General features: G+C 41.9%; 1 protein-coding gene across 9 annotated transcripts in view; it reads right to left on the bottom strand.

Moving 5' to 3' along the window:
- OXNAD1 (oxidoreductase NAD binding domain containing 1) overlaps positions 1 to 24602 on the bottom strand; it is a 40673-nt gene that overhangs the window by 7639 nt on the left and 8432 nt on the right. For 4 of the 9 annotated variants that reach the window (XM_015068491.3, XM_015068487.3, XM_015068488.3 and 1 more), the window contains 2 exons: positions 10290 to 10396; positions 1403 to 1544 (listed from right to left, as the gene is read on the bottom strand). In XM_015068491.3, the coding sequence (XP_014923977.1) occupies positions 1403 to 1544; positions 10290 to 10396 (249 nt within the window). Of the gene's footprint in view, positions 1 to 1402; positions 1545 to 10289; positions 10397 to 19075; positions 19100 to 23847; positions 24051 to 24602 lie in introns of those variants that run through there. The other 5 variants (XM_015068493.3, XM_053221492.1, XM_015068490.3 and 2 more) reach the window with 4 other exon arrangements.

Raw genomic sequence — 24602 nt, 5'->3', positions numbered from 1 at the left:
CTTTCTTGGATATCTAACATGCAAATAACTTTCTCTGAGTCTGTAGCTTGTTTTGTTTTTTTTTAATTCAGTTAACAGAATCTTTTGCAGAAAAATGTTTTTAGTTTTGATTAAGTCCTATACATCAACCTCTTCTTTTATGGCTCTTGCTTTTGGTGTCCTGCCTAAGAATACTTTGTCCACCCTCAAGTTCAGAATATTTCCTAAGTTTTCCCCCGGAATTTTTATAGTTTTGTGTTTTCCACTTAGATCTACAACCTATTTTGGGTGAATTTTCAACATAAAGTATGACATTTAGGTCAAAGTTCTTTTTCTTTTTTTCGCATACAGATAAACAACAGTCCCGTCTCTACATGTTGAAAAGGTTACTCTTTTGCCACTGAATTTCTTCAGCACTTTCGTCAAAACTCAAATGGCCATATGTATGTTGGTCTATTTCTGAACTCTTTATTCTGTTCCATCAATTTATGTGTCTGTCCCTTCACCAATACCACACTGTTTTCATTACTGTAGCTTTATTTTCACCTTAAATTTGACCAATGTGATTCTTCCCACTTTATTCTTTTTCAAAACTGTTTTAGCTCTTCTGGTCCCTCTGCCCTTCCAATAACTGCTAAAATCAGTTTATCTACAGCTACAATATTTATACTGGTACATTCCTTTTTGGAAAAGGTGATAAGAAAAGGCCTGGGATGGGATGGAGGTTGTTGGTAAATATAGAAGGCACAGTCCAGAAACAAAAGGGATGGTGGTAAAAAGGAGAGAAGGGTCAAAAACTAAGAAGACAACTAATCTGTGCTGAGCTCATTCTTTGTTACCAGAGTTCTAGAAGGTAATGAGCAGGCAGCTTCTGTAGGATTGTGCTGAGTCCCATGGTAAAACTGCAGTTATTAGCAGCAAATGTGGATTCCCTCTCAGAATCACTTGTGAGGAACTCTCCAGAAAGGCAATAACACCACAGATTCAGCAGCACTCAGCTCTGGGCACGAGCGGGATGCAATCAGAAATTGTTTCCTTTCCAAATGAGAGAGTGATGGTTTAATTCCCTTTGTTTAGGACAGTAAGGAAAAAATAATCTGACTTATAGATGTACCATTTACGAGACATATATACAGAGGCAACTTTCAAAAACTTACATAAGACATAAAATATTTCAGTACTAAAGAGTGTTCAACTCAACACTGGTAACCCAGAAGATATTATCAGTCTTCTTCCTTAATGCATCAAAAGGATTCTGCTTCTTTGACCATCATGGAGTCTGAATTGTGGATATAGGGGCTCTTTGTGAGCATGCACCCTTTTCACTCAAGCCTAGGTTTCTTAAGTGCATGAAGTGAGCTGAACACCAACTTTGTGGGAGGCAGTGATGCCCAGATCTCCAAGTTTAAACAGGTTTGCTCACCTGATTGTGAATCCAGACAGCAGGGGGGTGGTTCGCATATTTCACTGCCAATTCTATCATCCTCTCTTGTTTTAGCAGTCTGGGGCTGGAGCATATTGAGAACCCACCAACCACAGAGACTCCTGGGATAAAGAAATCAACCCTAAAAAAAAAGAAAAAGGAAATAAACTCTTTCTGTTGAAGCAATTTTAAAAGTGGGCAATAGGTAAGTAAAACTGACAAACTTTTAGCTAATTAAGAAAAAAAAAGAGAAAAGATAAAATGAATAAAACCAGGAATGGAAAAAAGGACATCATCACCAACCTTACAAAAATAAAAAAGATATAAAGGAACTCTATGAACAACTGGATGACAAAAATTTAGATAGCTTAGGTGAAATGGGTATAGTCCTAGAAAGACAGAAACTCCCAAATTGGACTCAAGAAGAAACAGGAAATCTGAACAGACCCTTGACAAGCAAATAAATTGAATTAGTAATTTCAAAACTTCCTAGAAAGAAAAGGATAGGTCCAGATGGCACAATGGGTGAATTCTTTTTTTTTTTTAATTTTTTTTAACATTTATTTGAGACAGCGAGAGACACAGCATGAACGGGGGAGGGGCAGAGAGAGAGGGAGACACAGAATCGGAAGCAGGCTCCAGGCTCTGAGCCATCAGCCCAGAGCCCGACGCAGGGCTCAAACTCGTGGACCGCGAGATCGTGACCTGAGCTGAAGTCGGACGCTCAACCGACTGAGCCACCCAGGCGCCCCTCACAATGGGTGAATTCTACCAAACATTTAAAGAACACTAATCTTTCACAAACTCTTCCAAAGAACAGAAAAGAACACTTCCAAGTTCACTCTATAAGGCTAATATAACCCTGCTACCCAAATCAGACAAAGGTATATAACAAGAAAAGAAACTACAGATCAATATCCCTTGTGAATATGGACCCAAAAATCCCAGGAATACTAGGTTGGTTTAACATCTGAAAAACCCAGGTACCATCTTAATAGATGCAGAAAAGGAATTTGACAATATTCAAGAGACTTACATAACAAAAATATTCAACAAACTGGGAATAAATGGGAGCTTCTTCAATCTAATAAAGGACATCTACAAAATATCCAACATTTCACGTTGAAAAGCTGAAAGTTTCTCCTCTAAAAACAGAAACAAGACAAGGATGTTTGCTCTTACCACTTCTTTTCAACATTGTACGAGAGGTTCTAGCCAAGGCAATTAAGCAAGAAAATGAAATAAAGAAGCTACAGATGACATGATGTTGTATATAAAAAATCCTAAGGAACCTACTATAAAGGTATTATAATAAGCAACTTCAAATACTGTTGCAGGATACAAGACTAGCAAAAATCAATTGTAGGGGTGCCTGGGTGGCTCAGTCTGTTAAGCATCTGAATCTTAATTTCGGCTCAGGTCATGATCTCATAGTTCGTGAGATGGAGCCCTGCATCAGGCTCTGTGCTGACAACCTGGAGACTACTTGGGATTCTCTCTCTCTCTCTCTCTCTCTCTGCCCCTACCCTGTGCATGCTCTCTCTCTCAAAAATAAGCATTAAAAAAAAATCAATTGTATTTCCATACACTAGCAGTTAGCAATCTAAATGTGAAATTAAGAAAAATAATTCTGGGGCGCCTGGGGAGCTCATTTGGTTAAGTGTCCGACTTCGGCTCAGGTCATGATTTCATGGTTCGTGAGTTCAAGCTCCACATCGGGCTCTGTGCTGACAGCTCAGAGTCTGGAGCCTGTTTCAGATTCTGTGTCTCCCTCTCTCTCTGTCCCTACCCCACTCATGCTCTCTCTCTTTCTCAAAAATAAATAAACATTAAAAAATTTTTTTAAGAAAAATAATTCTATTTATAATAGCATAAAAAAGAATAAAACAACTGGGAATAAATTTAACAAAAAAAGTGTCAGCATTGCACACCATTGCACTACAAAACATTATGGGGAAAATTCAAAGAATATATAAATATAAGAAGACATCTAACATTCATGGATTGGAAGACTCGATAATGTTAAGATGGCAATACTCTCCAAATTGATCTACAGATTCAGTGTGTGCAATACCTATCAAAAACCCCAGCTGGTTTCTTTGCAGAAATTGGCAAGTTAATCATAAAATTAATGTGGAAATTCAAGGAATCCAGAATCATCAAAACAATCTGGAAAAAGAAGTACAAATTTGGAGGACTCACACCTTCTGATTTCAAAATTTACTATTAAGTTACAGAAATGAAGATACTGTAGTACCGGCATAAGGACAGGTACATAGATCAATGGTAAAGAATTGAAAGTCTAGAAGTGAACTCTTAAATATACGGTCAACTCACTTTTGACAAGAGATCAACACAATTCAACGGCAAAAGAATCGTCTTTTAAATGACTGGTGCTGGAACAACTGGATATCCACATGTAAAGAGAATGAAGCTGGACCCCTACCTCACACTATATACAAAAATTAACTCAAAATGGGTCACAGGCTTAAAGGTAAGAGCAAAAATTATAAACTCTTAGAAGACTTACAGAGGAATAACTCTTTGTGGCAATGGTTACTAAGATATGATACCAAACATTTTAAAGAAAAAAATGATGAAACTAGACTGCAACAAAATTAAATACTTTGTGCTACAAATGATACTATCAAGTTAAAGGACAACACACAGAATGGGAGAAAATATTTTTAAATCATATGTCTGATAAGGGACTTTGACACAGAACACATAAAGAACTCTTAAAAATGGGCAAAGGATTGGTATAACATTTCTCCAAAGAAAATACATAAATGGCAAATAAGCACATAAAAAGATGCTCAGCATCATTAGTTATTAGGAAAATGCAAATCAAAATCACAAGAGCTATCACTTCACACTCACTCGGATCGATGGCTAATCAGAAAGACAATAGTATTAGAGAGGATCCTGAGAAACTGGGACCCTTACACACTACTGGTGGGGACGTAATGTGGTGCAGCCACTTTGGAAAACACTTTGGCAGTGACTCAAAATGTCAGAGTTACCATATGACCAACAACTCCACTCTTAAATACCCACAAGAAATGAAAATATATGCCCAATCAAAAACATGCACATGAATATGCATGGCAGCATTACTGGTAATAGCCTAAAAGGGAAAACAATCTGAATTTTCATCAATTGATGAATGTATAAACAAAATGAGGTACATCCACAAGAGAATGAAGCACTGAGACATGCCACAACATAGATGAACATTAAAATCGTGTTAAGAGAAAGAAGCCAGCCACCAAAAAGACCACCTATTGTATAATTCCATTGATATGAAATACCCAGACTGGCAAATCCATAAAGACAGAAAGTAGAGCAGTTAAGCAGGTGAGGATGGGGAGTGAATGATAAACAGTATAGGGTTTCTTTTGGGGATGATGAGAATGTTGTAAAATTTTGTTCTGTTGATGGCTGCACAGTTCTGTGAATGTAGTACAAACCACTGAATTGTACACTTTAAAGAGTACTTTTTTTAAGTTTATTCATCTTGAGAGAGAGAGAGAGAGAGAGAGAGAGAGAGAGCTAGCACGTGCACATGCAAGTAGCAGAAGGGCAGAAGGAGAGAAAAGACAGAATCCTAAGCAGGCTCCGCACTGTCAACGCCAAACCCAAAGTGGGGCTCGATCTCACAAACCGTGAGATCATGATCTGAGCCAAAATCAAGAGTCGGACATTGAACCAACTGAACCACCCAGGTACCTCTGAATTGTATACTTTAAATGGGTGAATTTTATGATATGTAGAGTATATCCCAATAAGCCAGTTTTTTAAAAGTGTAAAAAAAAAAAAAAAGAGCAACAAAAATTCTTTCACTGGCATTTGACAAATTAAAATGCTGATGTGACCTTCTAAGTTCCAAAAATCTTATGTTGTCTTTTCTTCTAACCATACTGCTATAGTCTAGAACTCTTCCAAGTTTTAAGCCTTAGATACTTCTATGCCATAGAAAACCTTTTTTGGTGGGGCTTCTAGGCAATACAACAAAGCTAGTTACATACCAAGGAAAGAAAAATTTCTTAGAACCTGGAACCAAAAAAAAATTCGCATCCCAATGTCTAGAAAACAAACATCTAATCTAGAAGTTTCTCAGCCCTCAAAGAGCAAAAGTATCATTATTCCCCCAGTTATTTTCCTACCAGTAGGCTTACATGAAAGGTACACTATGTTCTCTACTGATATGATCTATGACCTTAAAATATGTTCTCTTCTGATCTCTGGCCTTAAATATCCGGACATTTTTTATAATCTTTAAAAACCAGTTCTGGATTGGAAGTGCTCCAAAAAAGTCCCTAGCCTATTTTTTTCTCTATTCACTTGATTCTTTCCCATCAATACTTTTATTTCCTCTTCATTTCAGGCAAGATATAAATCTAAAGATTGTAGTTAATATTTATTAATACAGTTGTTGCTTGCTTTCAGAGAAGAGGTTTAATAGTTATCTCCACAGCTTCCATGTTCAAAACAATAAGTAAATCAATAAGCTAGGTTTGCTGCTTCATCTCCTGAACTACAGCGCCCTCTGCTGCTCGATGTTGATACAGACCATTCTTTCAGATGAATGACAGGGAATCCTCTAGTAACTTTGGAAACCAATCTTTTTAAAAAGGGACTCCTTCATTAAATACTATAGAATTCAAATGACATAAAAACTTTATCTGAATGGATTTAAGAGAATATGCACAATACATTATTTCATAAAACACGCCCTTTCCAAGATTAGCATTCTTGAAGCCAAGAGTTGAGGCACCTACTCTACTCTATATGAGCAAGTATAGAAGAACTGGGAGAAAGAGCCTAATTCTTTATGTAGTGAAGCCACATGTCCATATCCAACTGTGACACACCAGGAAGCCCTGTCCTGCCCACAGATGCAGCCCCAGTGCCCTGCACATACCTGGCACGCAAACTGTGACCAAATGTCAATGCTTCACCATGAGGTCCTAAAACTCTTTAGTCCTCAGCTTGAGTACTTGGAGCCCCTCCCTCATCCCTTGTGCAAACACCACAGACAGCACCTGCTTACCATGTACAGGCACTGTGGCCAGTGTTGGATGTAAAGATGCAAGTATGTCTTGATTCCTGCCCTCAATAAACTCACCCTAATGGGAGGAAAATCAACAGATAAACATAATTACATGGGCTATGAGAAAATCTGCTTGGGAGAGATAAAATGCTCGTCATTTAAGGCCTCTCTGGAAGTACCTGCACTTAGCATAGATTTCTTCTTAGTTCCAACATACGTGATCTTGTTTTTATCAGGAAAATACTAATAAAGCCACTATTTTATTTTTTAAAACTGTTTGGCGGGGGGGTGGGGGTGGGGGTGGGGGCGTGTAATGGAAGAAGTAGTCAATTCTACCAGGGGTGGAGGGATTAACAAAGACTTCAGAGTCTTAAAAGACACACAGCACTCACCAGACAAGCGTGGGCAAAGACACAGTCTGAACAATGACACCAAGGAATGGAGCACTTTCTATGTGTGGTCATGTAAGAGTCAGGGCTGCCAAACACTGCCATTTAGGTTCTATACTGTCTACAAGGCAGCAGCCCTGCTAGAGGGGTGGGTGTAGTCTTATTTCTCTAACCTCACTCCTCTCATGTTTCTTCTTGGTGTCCGTGTCCTTCACTTAGTCACTTTCAAGCATGAAAACTTTTGTTACCTTATATGAAGTCACAGACACCTTTCTCTTTCCTAAAATGCTTTGGCCTTGCTTTCCCTTGGTCCTTGCAAGCCCAAGCGTGGAATGAGTACTGACTGTGGCAGGAGGGGCATCATCATAGTGGAGATGCACACTTACCTACTCCTACTTGACCTGCTGCTCTATCGAACAACAGCAGGGAAACCAGCCAGGGAACAAAGAATTGGAATCTGTCCCCTGGGCCTCACCAACACAGATAGATAATCTAACTGACTGAAACACTGGCTATAACAAAAAGCAAAAACAAACTAATAAAGTTAAACATGAGGCATTGTATTAAATACCTGACATATCCCAAGACATAGGAATATTACTATTCCCTCTTTAAAGACATGGAAACTGAAGCCCAGAGAAAGAAGGAACTACCCACATCACAGAGCTAGAAAAGCCAGCATGTGAATCACGTGGTCTCCAGAGCAGTAGGCATGTGACGCTGTGATACAGCCTCCCTCAGAGGACGGACCCGGCCCACAGCAGTGAGTGCCACAAGGAACACTGACTCTGCCAACTTCAGGCACTCACACGTTACACGGAGACCGCTGGTGGCACACTCCAGCCCCAAGAGAGAATCCCCATCTTTCTACCATCAGGAAGGAGGACTTTTAAGAAGGTCAAGAATGGGACTCACCTAGCTACTAGGCAGTAGATCTACTATTGACAGAAGCTGAAAAGGTTTAGTCCTGCTCCGGTGAGCAGTGGTTTTGAGGGAGTGCCCTCTTTTGGCCTTTCTCTTTAGATTGGATTACTTGAGTTCTTGGAACTGGTTTCCCAAAAGGAATTAGTCCCCTCTGGAAGGTCCAACAAGAACACAGTGTAGCACAGAAGAGCCCCAGAGGCTGATCTCTGGTCTACATTAAAGTGTCTACCTGGAGACCTGTGCCCAAAGCTCCAGAGCATTCATTTATTTATTTAAAGGCAGGTCTAGAGCGTCCCTGTTTGGCAGGCATCAGAGGAGGCCAGTGGTCAAGAATTCAGACGTGGGATCGATCGTGACCCAATCTCTGACCCCAAAGATAAGCCCAGGGGCAATCCTCTACCTTATCTCTAGCAGTACTCCACTCTGATAATCCTAACTTCACAGACTGCATGGCAGCCACGCCCACACTCCCTCTCTCCTAGATCCTTGCCCTCTTCCCCAAAATGCCACATGGAGGTTACTACCAAGCTGCTGATCTAAGAGAGCACAGAGCACATGCCATCCCAGCAACAGCACCGAAGACACAGGCATCACCAACCTAAGCAAATGGCCATTCTGTAACCAAGAAATAAAATATCCAAAGAAACCTACAACCTCCAGAACCATACAATAAGTCAGTAGTAAGGGAGAAATGTTTTATTTTATTTTTTAATTGTTTTTAATGTTTATTTATTTTTGAGAGAGAGAGTGCGAGACGGGGAGGGGCAGAGAGAGAGGGAGACACAGAATCCAAAGCAGGCTCCAGGGTCTGAGCTATCAGCCCAGAGCCTGACACGGGGCTCGAACTCACAAACTATAAGATCATGACCTGGGCCGAAGTCGGACGCTCAACCGACTGAGCCACCTGGATGCCCCAAGGGAGCAATCTAAGGTTCAGATGATGGGAATGAGTGCTGATGGCCCCGTGACAGGGAAAGATCAATACTAAATAGTCGGAGATGACCACCCCTATGTCTGTCCTCTGAAACAGGAGTCTGTCTGGGCACATTATAAAACCAATTCTGACATCAGTGAGATTACCAAATCCATTCATTGGTATGGGACATAGAACACCAAACTTGAAAGATTTTATCTTGAGGATCACAAGGGAATCCTATTTCTACACATATCACTAGGGAATGATGGTATTTTTCTTATCAGGTGACTACAGTTGCAAGTGCTAATACATGTGCAGGTACATCAAGGTCGCAGCATTACAAACCAATGCACAGGCTTCTCTAATCGGGAGTCTTGGTGCAATTCGATGTTGAAGACACAGAGACAATGCTGTGCACAGGACCCAAACACTTCCACGGAAAGGGGAATATGGAAAGACAGATCATCACAATTAAAGTCTCCACTTTTCAATGTAATAACTGCTTAACTATTTTTGAAGGGTAAAAATGTTGCCCGCCCCCCTAAAACAGCCCAAATGCATTTAATATGCATCACCGAACATGTGCTAAGATTGCAGTAAATTGCCTCACAAACGCAAATTATGGCAATCAGCATCTTGTTTTCTAGTTCTAAATTCAAAGGCAAACTATGAACACAAGACTGCTAACTCTTGCTATTAGCACACTTGCTATTATCACACATCCTCCTTCTAACAAAACCACATTTCCAGATGGACTGCCAAAATTAGTCAAGTGACTCCTAAGAAAGACTACCAAGATTGACATGCCAGAAATTCACTTAGAAATGAATGCTTTATTTAAATAAAGGAAACATACACCCAAACACACCTTTCCTAAGGAAATACAAGTTGCTTTATTTACAATTCAACTTGAATTGCAACTCAGGGAGGCCATTCACAGGAACGGTGGGACAGCTGGGCTGTCCACCCTGTCTGTATTCTGACTGGTCCTTGGTGTCAAATAGGACAGAATCAGGAGTGTGATGCAGGCTGGGCCTGGCTGGGGGATCCTGGTAATAAATTCAGCAAAATACTTAAACTCAACTCAGACAAGTGATACGGGAATTCAGCCAAGAAGGTGGTCAGCTCTGTGACATAACTGGGTATTCTCCTTTTCAGACTGCTGTGTTTACTCTGTATTTGACACAAAGGCTAATTTTTTAAAATGTATCAATCTCCAGCAACAAATAACTCAAGCAGATTAGATTATTCCAGTGCATTCTATTATAGCGACCATTCCTGAAGAGCATAATTATCAGAGATGTCAGGTCCCTGGCTCAGAACTAACTGCTTTGTTTCAATCTACAAAACTCAAGGCAGCAATTTTCATACATGACTGAGAAGGTCAAGGGCTCAAAACCAAGGTGAGATCCGAGGCAAGGAAATGAATCAGATTCTCTCTCCATGCCAAAAGGAGGCTCCCCTTGAACGGGGATGGTCTAGAATTCCTACTGCTCAGGAGAAACAGCCAGCCAATGTAGTCCTTTCCAGAAGAAAAACTAAGCCCTGCTATTTGATGGCAACTCCTTGAACACAAAACACCAAGGAAAGAGAGAAGCCACTTACCACTGGCCAGCTTTAAAAGAAAAATCTTTATCAGCAACAAGCAGGTGGAGCCTTTTCACTGATGGCGACTCAGCAGCAGCCCCACAAACCTTAGCGGCCGACACGACCTAGAGACAAAAGATGAACTGTGGCTGAGGTTAGTGCGTACACACATGAGGAACAAACCATGGCTTTCTGGTAACTAAGGTTTCTTGAAATCTACAAAGATGTGCTTTTTGTAAACTGCAAAACAAGGGAAGGAGCACTTTGCTTTAAAATGCTGCCTACCACCAGGTCAACAAATTTTAGTTATCTTATTTTTGAGAGACTTGCATTCAAACTATTCAAATTTTATACTGCATATAAAAATCAGCTTTTTTTTTTTAAGTTTATTATTTTGAGACAGAGAGAGGACACAGTGGGGGAGGAGCAGAGAGAGAGGGGGACAGAGAGAGAATCCCAAGCAGGTTCCACACTCCAAGCTGAGCCTGACACAGGGCTCGATCTCACAACCCTGAGATCATGACCTGAGCCGAAATCAAGAGGTGGGAGCTTGACCGACTGAGCCACCCAGGGGCCCCACAAATTCAGCAGAATACGGATCTCGCGGTCCGTGGGTTCGAGCCCCGCGTCGGGCTCTGTGCTGACAGCTCAGAGCCTGGAGCCTGTTTCAGATTCTGTGTCTCCCTCTTTCTCTGACCCTCCCCTGTTCATGCTCTCTCTCTCTCTGTCTCAAAAATACATAAATGTTAAAAAAAAAATTTTTTTTAATGTTTATTTTTGAGAGAGAGTGGGGGAGAGGCAAAGAGAGAGGGAGACACAGGATCCGAAGCAGGCTCCGCGCTAAAAACCCAATGCAGGGCTTGAACTTGCAAACTGCGAGATCATGACCTGAACTGAAGTCAGGTGCTTAACCGACTGAGCCACCCACACATTTCAAAATCATCTCTTAAAGGGGCTGTTTAACAAGTGTTTACTTGTTGAGTGTCTAGTATATTCCATGCACCAGGCTGGATAATCTGGAAAGAGCTTGGGGAACTGGAACCCTGTGAACCATCTGCCTGGTGTCTAAATTCTCGGTCAGACAACATACACAAAGTGAAACCCACTGTCAGCTATGAGCCTATGTTTGTTCTGAGCCTGTAAGAAGTCCATGACAAGCTAATTTCAGAAATTACAAGCACTTAGCAACTTATTTTTAGCAATTTCACAGAGTCTGTTGAATCTAATAATAGACAACAAATTGGGTTTGTATTCCCTATGATTTGTAATTTATTTTTTCTAATTCACTGTTGATATTTGCCAAAATATAAACAGTCCACAGCCTTAGAACAATATCAAAAATAGCTCCTCGCTACAGATAGTTTGAGAAGCACTATCCTAAACAACATATCTGGTTTCTAGAAAATTGTAAGGTCTGAGCCAGGCACTCCTCAGTGTCATCCACACCTCAGCAGCTCTCGAGTTCAAAATGCCTCTGCTTCCTTCATTCTTTGTTTCTTCCACCTTTGGGTTTTTCTTCCTCCTGAAATCTGAGACATCTTCACATGACATCTTCAGAACATCTTGTCACAAAAAAGACAACATGACTCTTTCCTCAACCTCCTACTGCCATTCAACTCCACTTCTGGAAGCAAATCAAAGCAGTAGCAGGTGACCAAAATACAGTCATTCTCCTTGGATGGTGTTAGTTTCACGGCTCCACTAAAGGGTGCCTTGGAAAGCTGTCAAGGTCAATCAATGAACCTCACACCCTAACACTGCTCCCCCTCAACCCCTTTCTCCCATAGGACTAGGTTTAGTCAAATTACCAGTGGGAAGCAATTCTTAAAAACCCACTGCAAAATTCTCCAGATGGATGGTGGTCTCCCTCACCAACTCTAAATATCTCTGAAAATGTCTTATCTTTCTCCTGCTCCCATAAAATCTCTTGCCTCTCTTCCTCTGGATTTTTGCCAGTCCTCCTTCTCCCCTCCCTGAGAGCAAGTAGGTCAGTTTCCACACTGACCATCTCCCCGAGTTCCTGATCCTAGTCTTGCCCATCCTCTCCGAACCAGCGCTCCCCCACTCCCGCCAGCCCCTTCCTTCAGGGCCACAGTTCCTCTCTCTAGACCTCCTGTTCATCAGGCAGGACACCTAACGCCATCTGCCTTCCAAAATAAAAGGAAGCAGCCTAGTGTGGCTGCTAACAGCACATGCTCTGTAACCACACTGCCGGGTGTATAATCCCGGCCCCAGCACGCACTTACCAACCGTGTGACCCTGCGCACATTACCCAGCCCCTCTCGGTTATAAAATAAGGTCAACAACACCTGTACCTCAGAGCTGCTGGTGATTAAATGAGATCATACGTGCAAAGCACTTATAATGCTGCTGGTTCATAATAAGTACTCATTAAGTGTCTGTTACAACGTATCTCACGGCATTCATTATAATTAGCTTACTAGTATTTATTTATTACATCATACATTACATTTTATTCTCTTATTATTATTATATATGCCACCATACCAGTGCTTTCCATGTAGGACCTTGCAGAATGAGCACTGCACACCCCCAAGGGGCCTATTCTCATAGAGGACGAGAAGAACCTGTGAAGTACAGTGGCCTTTGTACCCCGTCCTAGCTATTTGCTAGAACAAACTTAAAAAGCCATAGTGGGGGCACTTGGGTGGCTAAGTCAGTTAAGCATCCGACTCTTGACTTCAGAGTGGGTCATGATCTCATGGTTTGTGGGTTCAGGCCCCACAGCTCGCTGTATCTCTCTCTCTCTCTCTCAAAATAAATAAGCTTTAAAAAAGCCTTATTGTCTTCAAGCAACTTTAGAAATTTGGCCTTTAATCTCTGCCTCTGATACTTCCTTATCTGACAGAATCTTCTGAGGCGCTCGGTAAACACAGGTAACTCAGCTTCTGTTCTCTAGCAACGGGTTCTAATGATGTCTGCCTGAACAAATGAACTCACATGTCCAGGCTCAGTTCTTGCCCTCTCTGAGCTCTATGATTTTGACACTGTTTAAATTTTTTTTTTAATGTGCTACTTATTTTTGAGAGAGAGAGAGAGAGACAGAGTATGAGTGGGGGAGGGACAGAGAGAGAGGGAGACACAGAGTGTGAGGCAGGCTCCAGCCTCAGAGCTGTCAGCAGAAAGCCCGATGCGGGGCTCAAACTGGTGAACCACGAGATCATGACCTGAGCCACCCAGACGCCCCTGATTTTGATACTTTTTACTTCCCTTCCATCCTGAAACGTTCTTCTGCCTGGGATAGCTGACATTGAACTCTTCTACAGGGTCCCCTCCTGCCTCTCCAACCCGGGCCTTGCTGCTTTACCTTTCTTCCTTGCCCTTCCCCACTGGGCACTCTGTCTAAACTGCCTCACTCCCAGCCCCTCTCCTATCTCTCGGCCAAGGCTGTCAGGCATTCCCAAAGCTACTAACCCCCAGCCCAACTCCTCATTACTTTGCTGGCAATCAGGCCCACATCTACACTCCCCTGTGAGTAACAGCAGCCAATGTCTGAGGGGCATTTATCTCAGATGTATTCCAGATACAGGCTTAGATGTCTCATGTACACCAATTCATTCAGTCAATATGAATAATCATATTATATCCCAACAGATGGTGTTCTTACCCTCTATTCTGTACACAAGGAAACAGAAAGTTGTAGCAGCTTGCTCAGGATCAGTCAGGAGTGGCCGAGTCTGGCTTCAAACCTAGCTGTGCTTGGCCCTTCATCACTTGTTAGTCCCATCCCAAGGGTAAACTCACTTATGTGTCCAACTAAATCTACAATATTCATCCCTTCTACAGGCATTTCTTGAGCATGTGCTGCCTGGCACTGAAGAGGCAGATGGAGAAAGCGGCTTCTGCCCTCAGGGCACCCTACAGAATGGCTGCTTTCCATCATCAGGATTTCTAGTCAGGGCTCATCTTGGATGCAAGACAGTCAAATCCATTTTCAACTGGTACACACATTTGCATACACACACACACACACACACACACACACACACACACACACAGAATCTTTGAGTCTCTTCTAGGCGTTCTGTCCCTACCATGAACAAGTTCCATGAATTCATCTCATGTCTTTTCCTCCCTGTGCTCACCCACCAGCATCCTCAGCCAAGAATTTCTTCTCACGTGAACTGCTGCCTTAGACTCCTTCCTGTCTCTCTCAAAGCAGCCAACAGGTAAATACTGCTAATATTCTGACCTCACCAAGTTATTCTCCATCTCAAAAACCTTTAGGGGCTAATACTCAACTCAAAAAAAAAAAAGTGCTAAAAGGTCTTTGTAGCTTAAGCCCTCCTCTATCCCTATGCTAGTGTTTACCAGCCAAACTGGATAATTCGCTGGTCCCCAAAGGCACCTGACATTTGCCTGCCTCCCCAAAGCCTGCCTGAGTCATTGGGCAGGCACCTCTCAGCTCTGTCAACCTCCTGTCCACCTTTCCAGGCCCTGCTCAAAGCCTAACCCCTGTTTGAGGTTTTCCTGCTTTTCCCCAGCCTCTCAACTCTACCAATAAAATGTTTCCATCTTCTTATCACACTTTGCACATATTTATGTAACTGTAAGAACTCATGAACACGTCTCTTCCATCACACAAGACCACAAGCCTCCTGAGGTCAGGTGTAGGGTACAATCTATACCTGATACTCCCTAGATCAAGCACAGGGCCCAACACACAGTAAGACTCAGCAACTATTTGCAGAATACATGAAAACTCTAACTTAAAGTCACTTAAAATTGGTTTCCTGAACAAAAACTAGTAGAAGTTCAGGGGCCTTTTGTTGTTTAAAAAGAAAAGGGACGAAGGGGGCAGGGGTGACCACTATAGAAAATCAAGATTCATGTTTAAAACTGTGAGAGAGGTAAGGGAAGACAGGGATTTCTTCACTAGAACAAGGAATCTTCCTTTGCCACACAATTTTAAATATCTTATTACAAAAACAACTATTAGGAATCACCACAGGACTCCCCATTACAGTATTATGCTCATTTTTTTTTCAGATTTACCAAAAAAATGTTTATTTTATAAACATTATTTTCTTTTAATATAATCATCTGTAAAAACATAGCCAAGAGCTAGATTCTTTCCGTTTAACTGGCATCTATCAGATTCACTGATAAAACTAGACATGTATAAGCTTGAAACACACCCTAAACAGTCACCTGGTGACAGGGAAACCAACATTCATAATCAAGGGCAGAGGCAGGGGGGTGTGTACAGAATTTCAGCTGCAAGGTGAGCATGCCTCACAGTCAAATGCTAGAATGTACAAAATGAAATCACCACTAACTTGCTAATGTTCAAATATAAAATTCAGTGAAGAAAGGAAAGAAGTTATACTTTCTACTGAAAGGTCCTGTTTTCATGTAGATAGTCTCTATGGCCAAAAATGTTCCCAGATGCTTTATGTCTGTTGCAATTAATACAAACAGTAATACACCTGTTGCTATTAGTCCTAATAATCTGGGCAAAATTGCTGTATCTGGTCACACAAAATACGTTGCACGATTCATGATTTTTTAAAGATGTGCCTTCCTATTAACACTTTATTTTATTCAACTAATGCGAATCCACATACTTTATAAAGATTTCTAGTAATGCAGATTAAAAACATTAGCACTATCTTTTTGAAAGCCACATCTTTATTTTACTCTGAAGCTAGTTTCATATAATTAAGGACTATAATCATGGCCTGTGTTATATACCGCTTTCTCTACTTTTATGAATAAGCAAAACATGATGGGGAAACTATATGTTTTAACATTTGTACTTGTTCTCATGCTTAATGGATCAAAAGGTTTCACAACTAATGGCTCAACTAGCCATGTCCTAAGTTAAAACACATGGCAGGAAATGAAGTTTTCCATAAAATAATATTTAGACTCTTCTACTGTTCAATAAAATAACAATGCATTTGCCAACTTTTACTAGCACACATTTTTAATGGTTTGACGGGGTCAGCATCTAAAAGGAAATTCCATCATACTGATTTTAAAAACTGGTTTTATGTAGGATATTTTAATGTTATTGCTGCTGCAAAAGTCTCTGCGCAGGAAATAGGTCTTTCTGTGGGAAACCTGACTGGCTTCCTCTGTTTACTCCCATTCATTCGTTTGCTGGCTTAAAAATTTAGACAAAGCCAGGATTAGAGATAACTTTAAACAAAAATACAGTCAGGACATAGAGAATTTCAGAGTCAAAGGAAAATTCAGTCATTATTCAAAATAGAACATCATTTTGGGGTGTCTGGGTGGCTCGGTTGGTTAAGCGTCCGACTCTTGATTTCAGCTCAGGTCATGATCTCACAGGTTCATGAGACTGAGCCCCATGTCAGACCTTGTCCTGACAGCATGCAGCCTGCTTGGGATTCTCTCTTTCTCTTTCTCAAAATAAATAAACATGAAAAAAATAGTACATCACTTCACACATGAGGAGATCAAGGTCCAGAGAAATTACTTAAATTGTGGCAGAAAACCAATCTGATGAATAGGAATCTAACTAGAAGAAAGCGGTTTTACTGAAGTGATTTGCTGAAAAGGAAAGATCACAAATTTCTGTCAAGTGCCAACTTCTGTCAACACCAGGTCCTGGCATGACAAATGGACTCTCCTTGCTCCCACCAAAGGCTACCCTGTCCACTTGGGCTGAGGTTCCTCCCTGCCTTCTCCAGCATACATCACCCCCTTTGGCCCTCTCTGTTAGACACACGTGAGCACTCGAATCTTTCACCTCACATCAGCTGCAAACACCTGTGTGTAACTTACCATCTGCCAGGCACTTCACATACACTCACTCATTCATTCTTCACAACAACCCTAGTAAGCACGTATTATTATCATCATTCCCATTCTACATACGAGAAAACTTTGGTCCCAGGGCTCGTAAGTGGCAAAACAGAGATTCAAATTCAGACACCTGGCCACTGTGCTTTGCTGCTTCTCAAAATATAAACAAAACAATCCTCTTCCTTAATCCAACTGTCTCGTCATTGATCTGTTCCTATTCACAGAAAACATTTTCAAAAATTATATACGGCCCTGGCTCCAATTTCTTATCTCCCATTCTCTCTTCAGCACAGTCTAGTCAGGCTTTCACTCTCAGCAATGTATTACCAGTCATTCTGGTCACCAACCATCCATTTTGCTAAATCCAGTGACGTCTCTCAGCAGAGTTCAGCACAGTTGGCCACTCCGCCTTTGAAACACTTTCTCCTGGGTTCACCAACACCCTGCTGATTTCCCTCAGGCCTCGCTGGCCCTTTCCTCTTCTGCTTCACCTCTAAATGTTGACACACCGCAGGGCTGAGTTCCAGGCCTTCTTCCCCCACTCTCTACATGGCTTACAACCTGTTATTTCCAGCAGTGAACTCCAAACTCACATACCCAACTGCTGATTTCAATTTCCATTTCAAACAACACATCCAACACAAAACTCTTTTATCTCCCCAAGTTTCTTCCTTTGTATTATTATGGAAAACTTAAACATATACAAAACTAATAGAAATAGTATAATGAATCTCCATTATAAACATGACCCACATTCAACAGTTGATAGAAGGTGATAAAACTCAAGGCTAATCTTGTCTTATCTGTAACTCTACCCACATTCCACCCTCCCACCTCAGATTATTCCAAAATCAAGCACTTTATTTCCCTTCCTGCAACTTGTTCTTCTCCATCATTATCTACCTGGATTATTCAAATCCCAGAGCTAGATATCTCTTGGTTTCTTCTACTCTTACTAACTGCACCCAGCCCCCAACGCAAATCAGTGAATGCCATCAGCCCTACCCCTGTTAGATCCGCCCACTGTTTCTCCATCCCTACCACCCTACTCTAAGCCACCATCACCTCTCCTGGGACTGTGTCAATAGCTTCCAACTGGTGTCAAACCACAACAAAAGCCCAGTGTCCTACCAGGCAAATAGATGGCCCATTTAAAATGTAAATCATATGTCATTTCCCTGCTTAAAACCTTCCATTCCCCACCCCCCCCACCCCCCCCGCCCCGGGGCATCTGAGTGGCTCAGTCAGCTGAACATCTGACTCTTCATTTCTGCTCAGGTCATGATCCCAGGGTCCTGGGATTGAGCCCCAAGTTGGGCTCCACACTGAGCGTACTGCCTGCTTAAGATTTTCTCTCTCCCTCTGCCTCTCTCCCCGACTTGTACTCTCTCTCTCCCTCTAAAATAAATAAAATAAAATTTCCATCCCCTTTATTTTTTTTTTAATTTTTTTTTAACGTTTATTTATTTTTGAGACAGAGAGAGAGCATGAACGGGGGAGGGTCAGAGAGAGGGAGACACAGAATCTGAAACAGGCTCCAGGCTCTGAGCTGTCAGCCCAGAGCCTGACACGGGGCTCGAACTCACGGACTGCGAGATCATGACCTGAGCCGAAGTCGGCCGCTTAACCGACTGAGCCACCCAGGCACCCCTCCATCCCCTTTAGAATAAAATCCCAACTCCCTGCACAAGGCCATAACAGTTTATACAACCTGGGCCCTGCCTACCTCTCATCCTACTACCTTCCTCTGGACATCTCAAGCTAGTCCTGCCTCAAGGCCTTGGCTCTTGTCTGTTCCTCTGCCAGAGATGCTGTGCACGTGGCTGGCTCTTTTCCTCTTGTCTTGGTTCCAATGTTACACACCAATTTAAAACAGCACCCCCATCCCCAGCCATTCTTGCCTCCCATGACACAATTACCCTGTTTTATTACTTTAAGGATATATCACATCCGACATTCTCTGGCTTATCTGCACCAGAATGAAGCTCCACAGACAGCAGGGGCTTTACCTGCTTCATGCACTGTTGTATTTCCTGCCCCTAGAACAGGGCCGGGCACACAGCAGGCGCTCAAAACATGTCTGCTGGACCTAAAATAAAATCTATTTCAGCTGATTGGATAATAATAATGGCATAATGGAATAACGGAAATAATGGCGAGTAATGGAAAAGAGCCTTGCCTTTTAGATGACTTAATTTATTGAGCAAAAGTGTGTCAGTGAAGAGCACTGACACTATACATTTTAGACATTAACCAGTTCTAGGCATCGCTAAAAAGTAGCAATACAGGCAGTGCCTACAGTACACATTGCATCACAACTTCATCTCTTGAGGTGGGGTTCGTCACCATCCCGACTTTACAAAGTGACCCATCCAAGGCAGTGCAGGTAATCGACCACAGAAGTGGGATTCACACTTGTTTGCTCTACTCAACAAATGTGTAGTGAGTGCCTATTCCATCAGCGCTGTGCTGGATACTGTGGCTCCAACACTGCTAAGCTGGGCCTTCCTCCAAGGAGCCTCTGTCTTTGCAGGCTTCCACTCATAGAGTGAGTCGTGCACCCTGACGAGCCACAGGCCTACTGCCAGGGCCATCAGACTATAGCTCCCTGGGAGTTTCACCAAAAGACTAGAGCCCAGGTCCCCTATAAGCCACACAGCTACCTCTCAGTGGCGGATGCCTGAGGTTTCACCCCACCATGCTCTGCCGTCAGAACTGACAGCGTGGTAGGGCTGGAATGCCAACTACTGCTCATCCTAGGCTGGATAATCTGTACAAGAGTCTCTATCAGACTCTGACAAGCACAGCAAATTAGGTGTCCAACAGTTAGAAACATTGCATATTAACGAGATGCCTACTCCCATGCCCCCAAATTGAAGAAGGCCATTCCAGCAGACGCTCTTCCCAAAACGTGTAGCTGATGACTAGCAGAGAATTGGAAGGGTTAAACTCAGGACACGGTCCAGATCTCCAGCTAAGCAGCCCATCGCACCCAAACCCAACCCTCAGCAAAATCACAAGTCAAGCAGACTATCAACGCTCAGTAATCAACACAGGGACCATAGGACCCCCAAAGGTCTTTGTGCCAGGAGCCCAACCATTTGACTTTATTAACTAACCACTATGTCAGCCCCAATCTCTCCTTTCTTATATCCAGTAACACTTAAGTCAAGTTTTAATTTGGAACAGAGATGAGGAGATGTGAAATTTATCTTCCATTGTGTGGCTCAATTTTTGCTGTAGTAGAAAGAAAAAACAGTTTGATTATCAAAGGTCTGAGTTCAGAGACTGAGCCCTTCATTTACTTAAGCCAGTCCTTTAAATGTAGGCCTACAATGTCATTTTCATCCAAAACAGGGCAGTTGTGAGAGTGAAACAGGATGCTGGCCCAGGCAAATCAAGAATCAGGGTCATCACATCGAAGTCACTGAAGTCTTAATTTCCTCACCTGTGCAGGTAATGGGGGCAAGGATCCCTTCACCTCCCTCCCGGGGTGGTTGGTGAGAATCATGCAGCAACCTGATATAATCGAGTGCTTTGTCAACAAAAGGGTAATGACACACATAAGCATTTTTGGATAAGGCTTACACTTCTAAAAGAAGCAAAACTAGTACAATTATAAAAGGATTCGTGGTTTTTCCACAATCAATTAGGTGCATAGAATCAGTCTCTTCTGAGCACAGTCCCACTAAGAATCTGAGGTGAAGGGCTTTATGTATCGTGCTCAGGGCCGCAACCCCAAAACCTAGTCTAGTGTCTTGCATATTACCAAATAAGTGCATAAGAATTCGTGATTTTAAAAATTCTTTCCTTACCAAACTCTCCCATCAAATTGATAGACAGAGTCCCTCTTGCTCAGTGAGCCAGCCTTCTAGAGGCCAAGCATGGAGTGACCCCTCCAGTGAAATCTTAGTCGCGCCTCCACAATCCTTACTGCATTACAAAATCTTACTCTTATCCCTTGACATTTCCAAGGTTACCCAGGCTGCTTATTCTTTGATTCTTAAGAAAAAACTGTGCACTTGAACACAGTCAAATGTCATCTGATTCAGACCTCAGCTTCCTGCATCAGCATGACCTCAGGCTGGTTACATTTACAGCCTTAGATAAGAAGCATTAACATCATAATACGGTCATTCAATAAGTTCTACGGAGGGAACTCAAGGCCCAAGAAGGAAAAAACATTTCTGGGTGGGTGAGTGCTCCATTCTTTACCCACTCCAGGAGGGGCAGCAGGGTCCTTTGGCCCAGGAGTCAGAGACGGGCTCAATTCCCCTCTGGTCCAGGGAGCCGCCCCTAGCGTATCTCCTAGGCTCCACTTCCTCTTTCATCAAATGCAGATGCTATCCTGTTCTGAGACTACCTCACAGACTTGAAGTGAAGAGCAAGTGGCATGCTGGGAGCTCCTTTCTAGAAAGTATACTTGCAGTACAAATTAAAGGCAAAAGTGGTATGAGACGGTGGTCCCGTTCCATTTTGACCCAGCCTGAGGTACTGTTCATTGTGGCAAGTCCAAGGTCAGGCTCCTGCTTCTACCGCTAGGAGCCATCCTCTGGAGGGATCGGGGTGAGCCCTTGCTGACCATATACCCACTGAAGTTGTACCTCAGCCACCATCTAGCTTTATCCAGCTCCTCCCAGCTCCTCCATTCTGTTCAGGAGAGGAGAGGAAATCAGAAACAAACAAAAAAAGAGCTGCAACTGGAAAGTTCTTCTGTCAAGGTAATACCATGGTTGCAATGACCCCTGTCATTTTCTGACTTCTGGGCATTAAAATTCTTAACTTTGCAATCATTCTATTAGAGCTTACATTAACTTTGTGTGGTTTTCTTAAACTTCACTCAAAATAACCCCTGACAGTCTCAATAACTTTGTCCTGTAAAATTCTGAAATGCTACTCTACTTCAGGGATTGGCAAACTATGATCCACAGGCCAAATTTGGGTATTTTAGTAAATACTGTTTTATTGGAATACAGCCACTCAGATTTGTTTATATGTCATATATGGCTATTTCATACAACAAAGGCAGAGTTTTGTAGTGGTAACTAAGACAACATTGCCCATGAAGCCTAAAATACTATCTGGCCCTTTACAGATAAAGTATACCAAGCCACGTTCTAATTCTACCTGCCTCAAAATACAACAGAAAAGAGTGTAGTCCAAGCGTGTTAAATAAACTGCTTTTTCTTCAAAACTGGCAAGATCTCACTTTAAAAAAAAAAAAAATTAATTATTTTGGGGACAGCACAAACGGGGGTGGGGCAGAGGGAGAGGGGGACAGAGGAGCCAATGCGGGCTCTGCACTGACAGCAGCAAGCCCGACATGGGGCTCAAACTCACAAACTGCAAGATCATGACCTGAGCCGAAGTCAGACGCTCAACCAACTGAGCCACCCAGGTGCCCCCAAGATTTCGCTTTTTAAACAGAAATCCTAACAAATCACACACATTTACAAAATGAGCATTTTTGTGTGTTGAGCGAGCCAAAAAGAAAAAAGTATTTTCATATTTATCATCAGTGGGAAAAGTTCATTTTTACAGATCCATAAATCTATCTATAATGAACAATTGTTCTCTTAGGGTTATAGAACATTTTGGTGTTTGTTAAATGGGTTTTTGGGGAGAGGGACAGAGCACCTTCCTTTTCTTCAGATTGTTACATTCTCATAAATATAAGAAACGATTAGATTTTATACTTACAACAAACAAAAATACCCCAGGATGATTTTTATCTTTAGAGAGAAGGAAGACATGAGAAGGAAACTGTCATTTTAAATCACAGATATATTCGTAGAGGATTCTCATATTGCCAAGTAATTGTTACTTTGCTATGCTATATAAATCTTCTCTTTGCAAATTTATATGTGTATATGCATATACATACATATTATAAATGTTAATATACGTGTGCACATGTTAAATTAGTTTTAGGAGTGTAAATCTGATAGCGCTCTCCTTTTTTTTCTCCTTTTATTAGCTTATTGCTTTGCATTTTATCTTTTTGAAAATTATGGAAATATTCGAGTCTAAACTTAAATATTTCTAGAATCCCGCTTCATGTTATATCTATGGATATGTTATTATTTTTTTTATTTTTCTAATGTTTATTTATTTTTGAGAGAGAGAGACAGAGCGCCAGCAGGGGAGGGGCAGAGAGAGAGGGAGACACAGAATCCAAAACAGGCTGCAGGCTCTAAGCTGTCAGCACTGAGCCTGATATGGGGCTCAAAAGTCACAAACTGCGAGATCATGACCTGAGCCAAAGTCGGACACTTAATGGACTGAATCACCCAGGCACCCCCTAAGTGTATGTTATTTTTAATATAAAATGAGTCACTCCAAAACAAAAGTATCCTACTATTAATACCAAAAATGTAAATTCCTACAACAATGCAATTTCTGACCATGTTTTTTTTTTAATGTTTTATTTATTTTTAAGACAGAGAGAGACAGAGCATGAGTGGGAATGGGGCAGAGAGAGAGGGAGACACAGAATCTGAAGCAGGCTCCAGGCTCTGAGCTGTCAGCACAGAGCCCACTGCGGGGCTCGAACTCACGAACCGTGAGATCCTGACCCGAGCGGAAGTCAGACGCTCAACTGACTGAGCCACCCGGGCGCCCCTGTGACAATGTTTGGAGAAGTATATAAGTTTTTTTTTTTTACTGCTAGCTTAAATACACTACAACACTAAGATAAATATATCTAAATATGTGAAGATTCACTCAAAAAGCAAAATCAAATATCCAATTTATGTTTTTAAAAGAAAATGGGGTTACTCACTGAGGTAAAGGGTGAGGATCCTTTATTTCCCAGCCCTTGACACCCCTTCAGGTGGTAGATTAGTTTTTTAGAGTCTGAATATGGTGGGGAAAAAATCTGCACATGGCAAGGGTAACAAGAACTCATCCACCTTCCTTTCTCAGATGTTAGTGCTGTCTCCTTTGATGAAATAAGTTGTTCTAAAGTGGGGATAAGTACAAGGACTTTGAGACACGGTGCCGAAACAACAACAACAAAGAACAGGAAGAAGAATAAAAAAGAAGTAAGCTACTCATAAACTGTAGGCTATTAAAGTTCTATCTCTAAAATATAACCCTAAACATTACACCTGTGAGGGTAGGTCCCTCAATTGCTGCCATACTCCCTTCATCAAAAATTAATCCATTCAGGATAAAGAAGATGTGGTTTATATATACAGTGGGATACAACTTGGCGATGAGAAAGAATGAAATCCTGCCATTTGCAGCAACGTGGATGGAACTGGAGAGTATTATGCTAAGTGACATAAGTCAGTCAGAGAAAGACAGATACCATATGTTTTCACTCATATGTGGAACTTGAGAAACTTAACAGAAGACCATGGGGGAAGGGAAAGGGAAAAAAAATAGTTACAAACAGAGAGGGAGGGAGACAAACCATAGAGACTCTTAAATACTGAGAACAAACTGAGGGTGGATGGGGGGGGGGCCAGGAAGAGGGGAAAATGGGCAATGGGCATTGAGGAGGGCACTCAGGATGAGCACTGGGTGTTGCAT

The sequence above is a fragment of the Acinonyx jubatus genome, chromosome C2, assembly GCF_027475565.1.
Source record: "Acinonyx jubatus isolate Ajub_Pintada_27869175 chromosome C2, VMU_Ajub_asm_v1.0, whole genome shotgun sequence".
NCBI classification, from domain to species: domain Eukaryota; kingdom Metazoa; phylum Chordata; class Mammalia; order Carnivora; family Felidae; genus Acinonyx; species Acinonyx jubatus.
The sequence above is the reverse complement of the archived record's forward strand: the minus strand, read 5'-3'. Positions and strand labels throughout refer to the sequence as shown.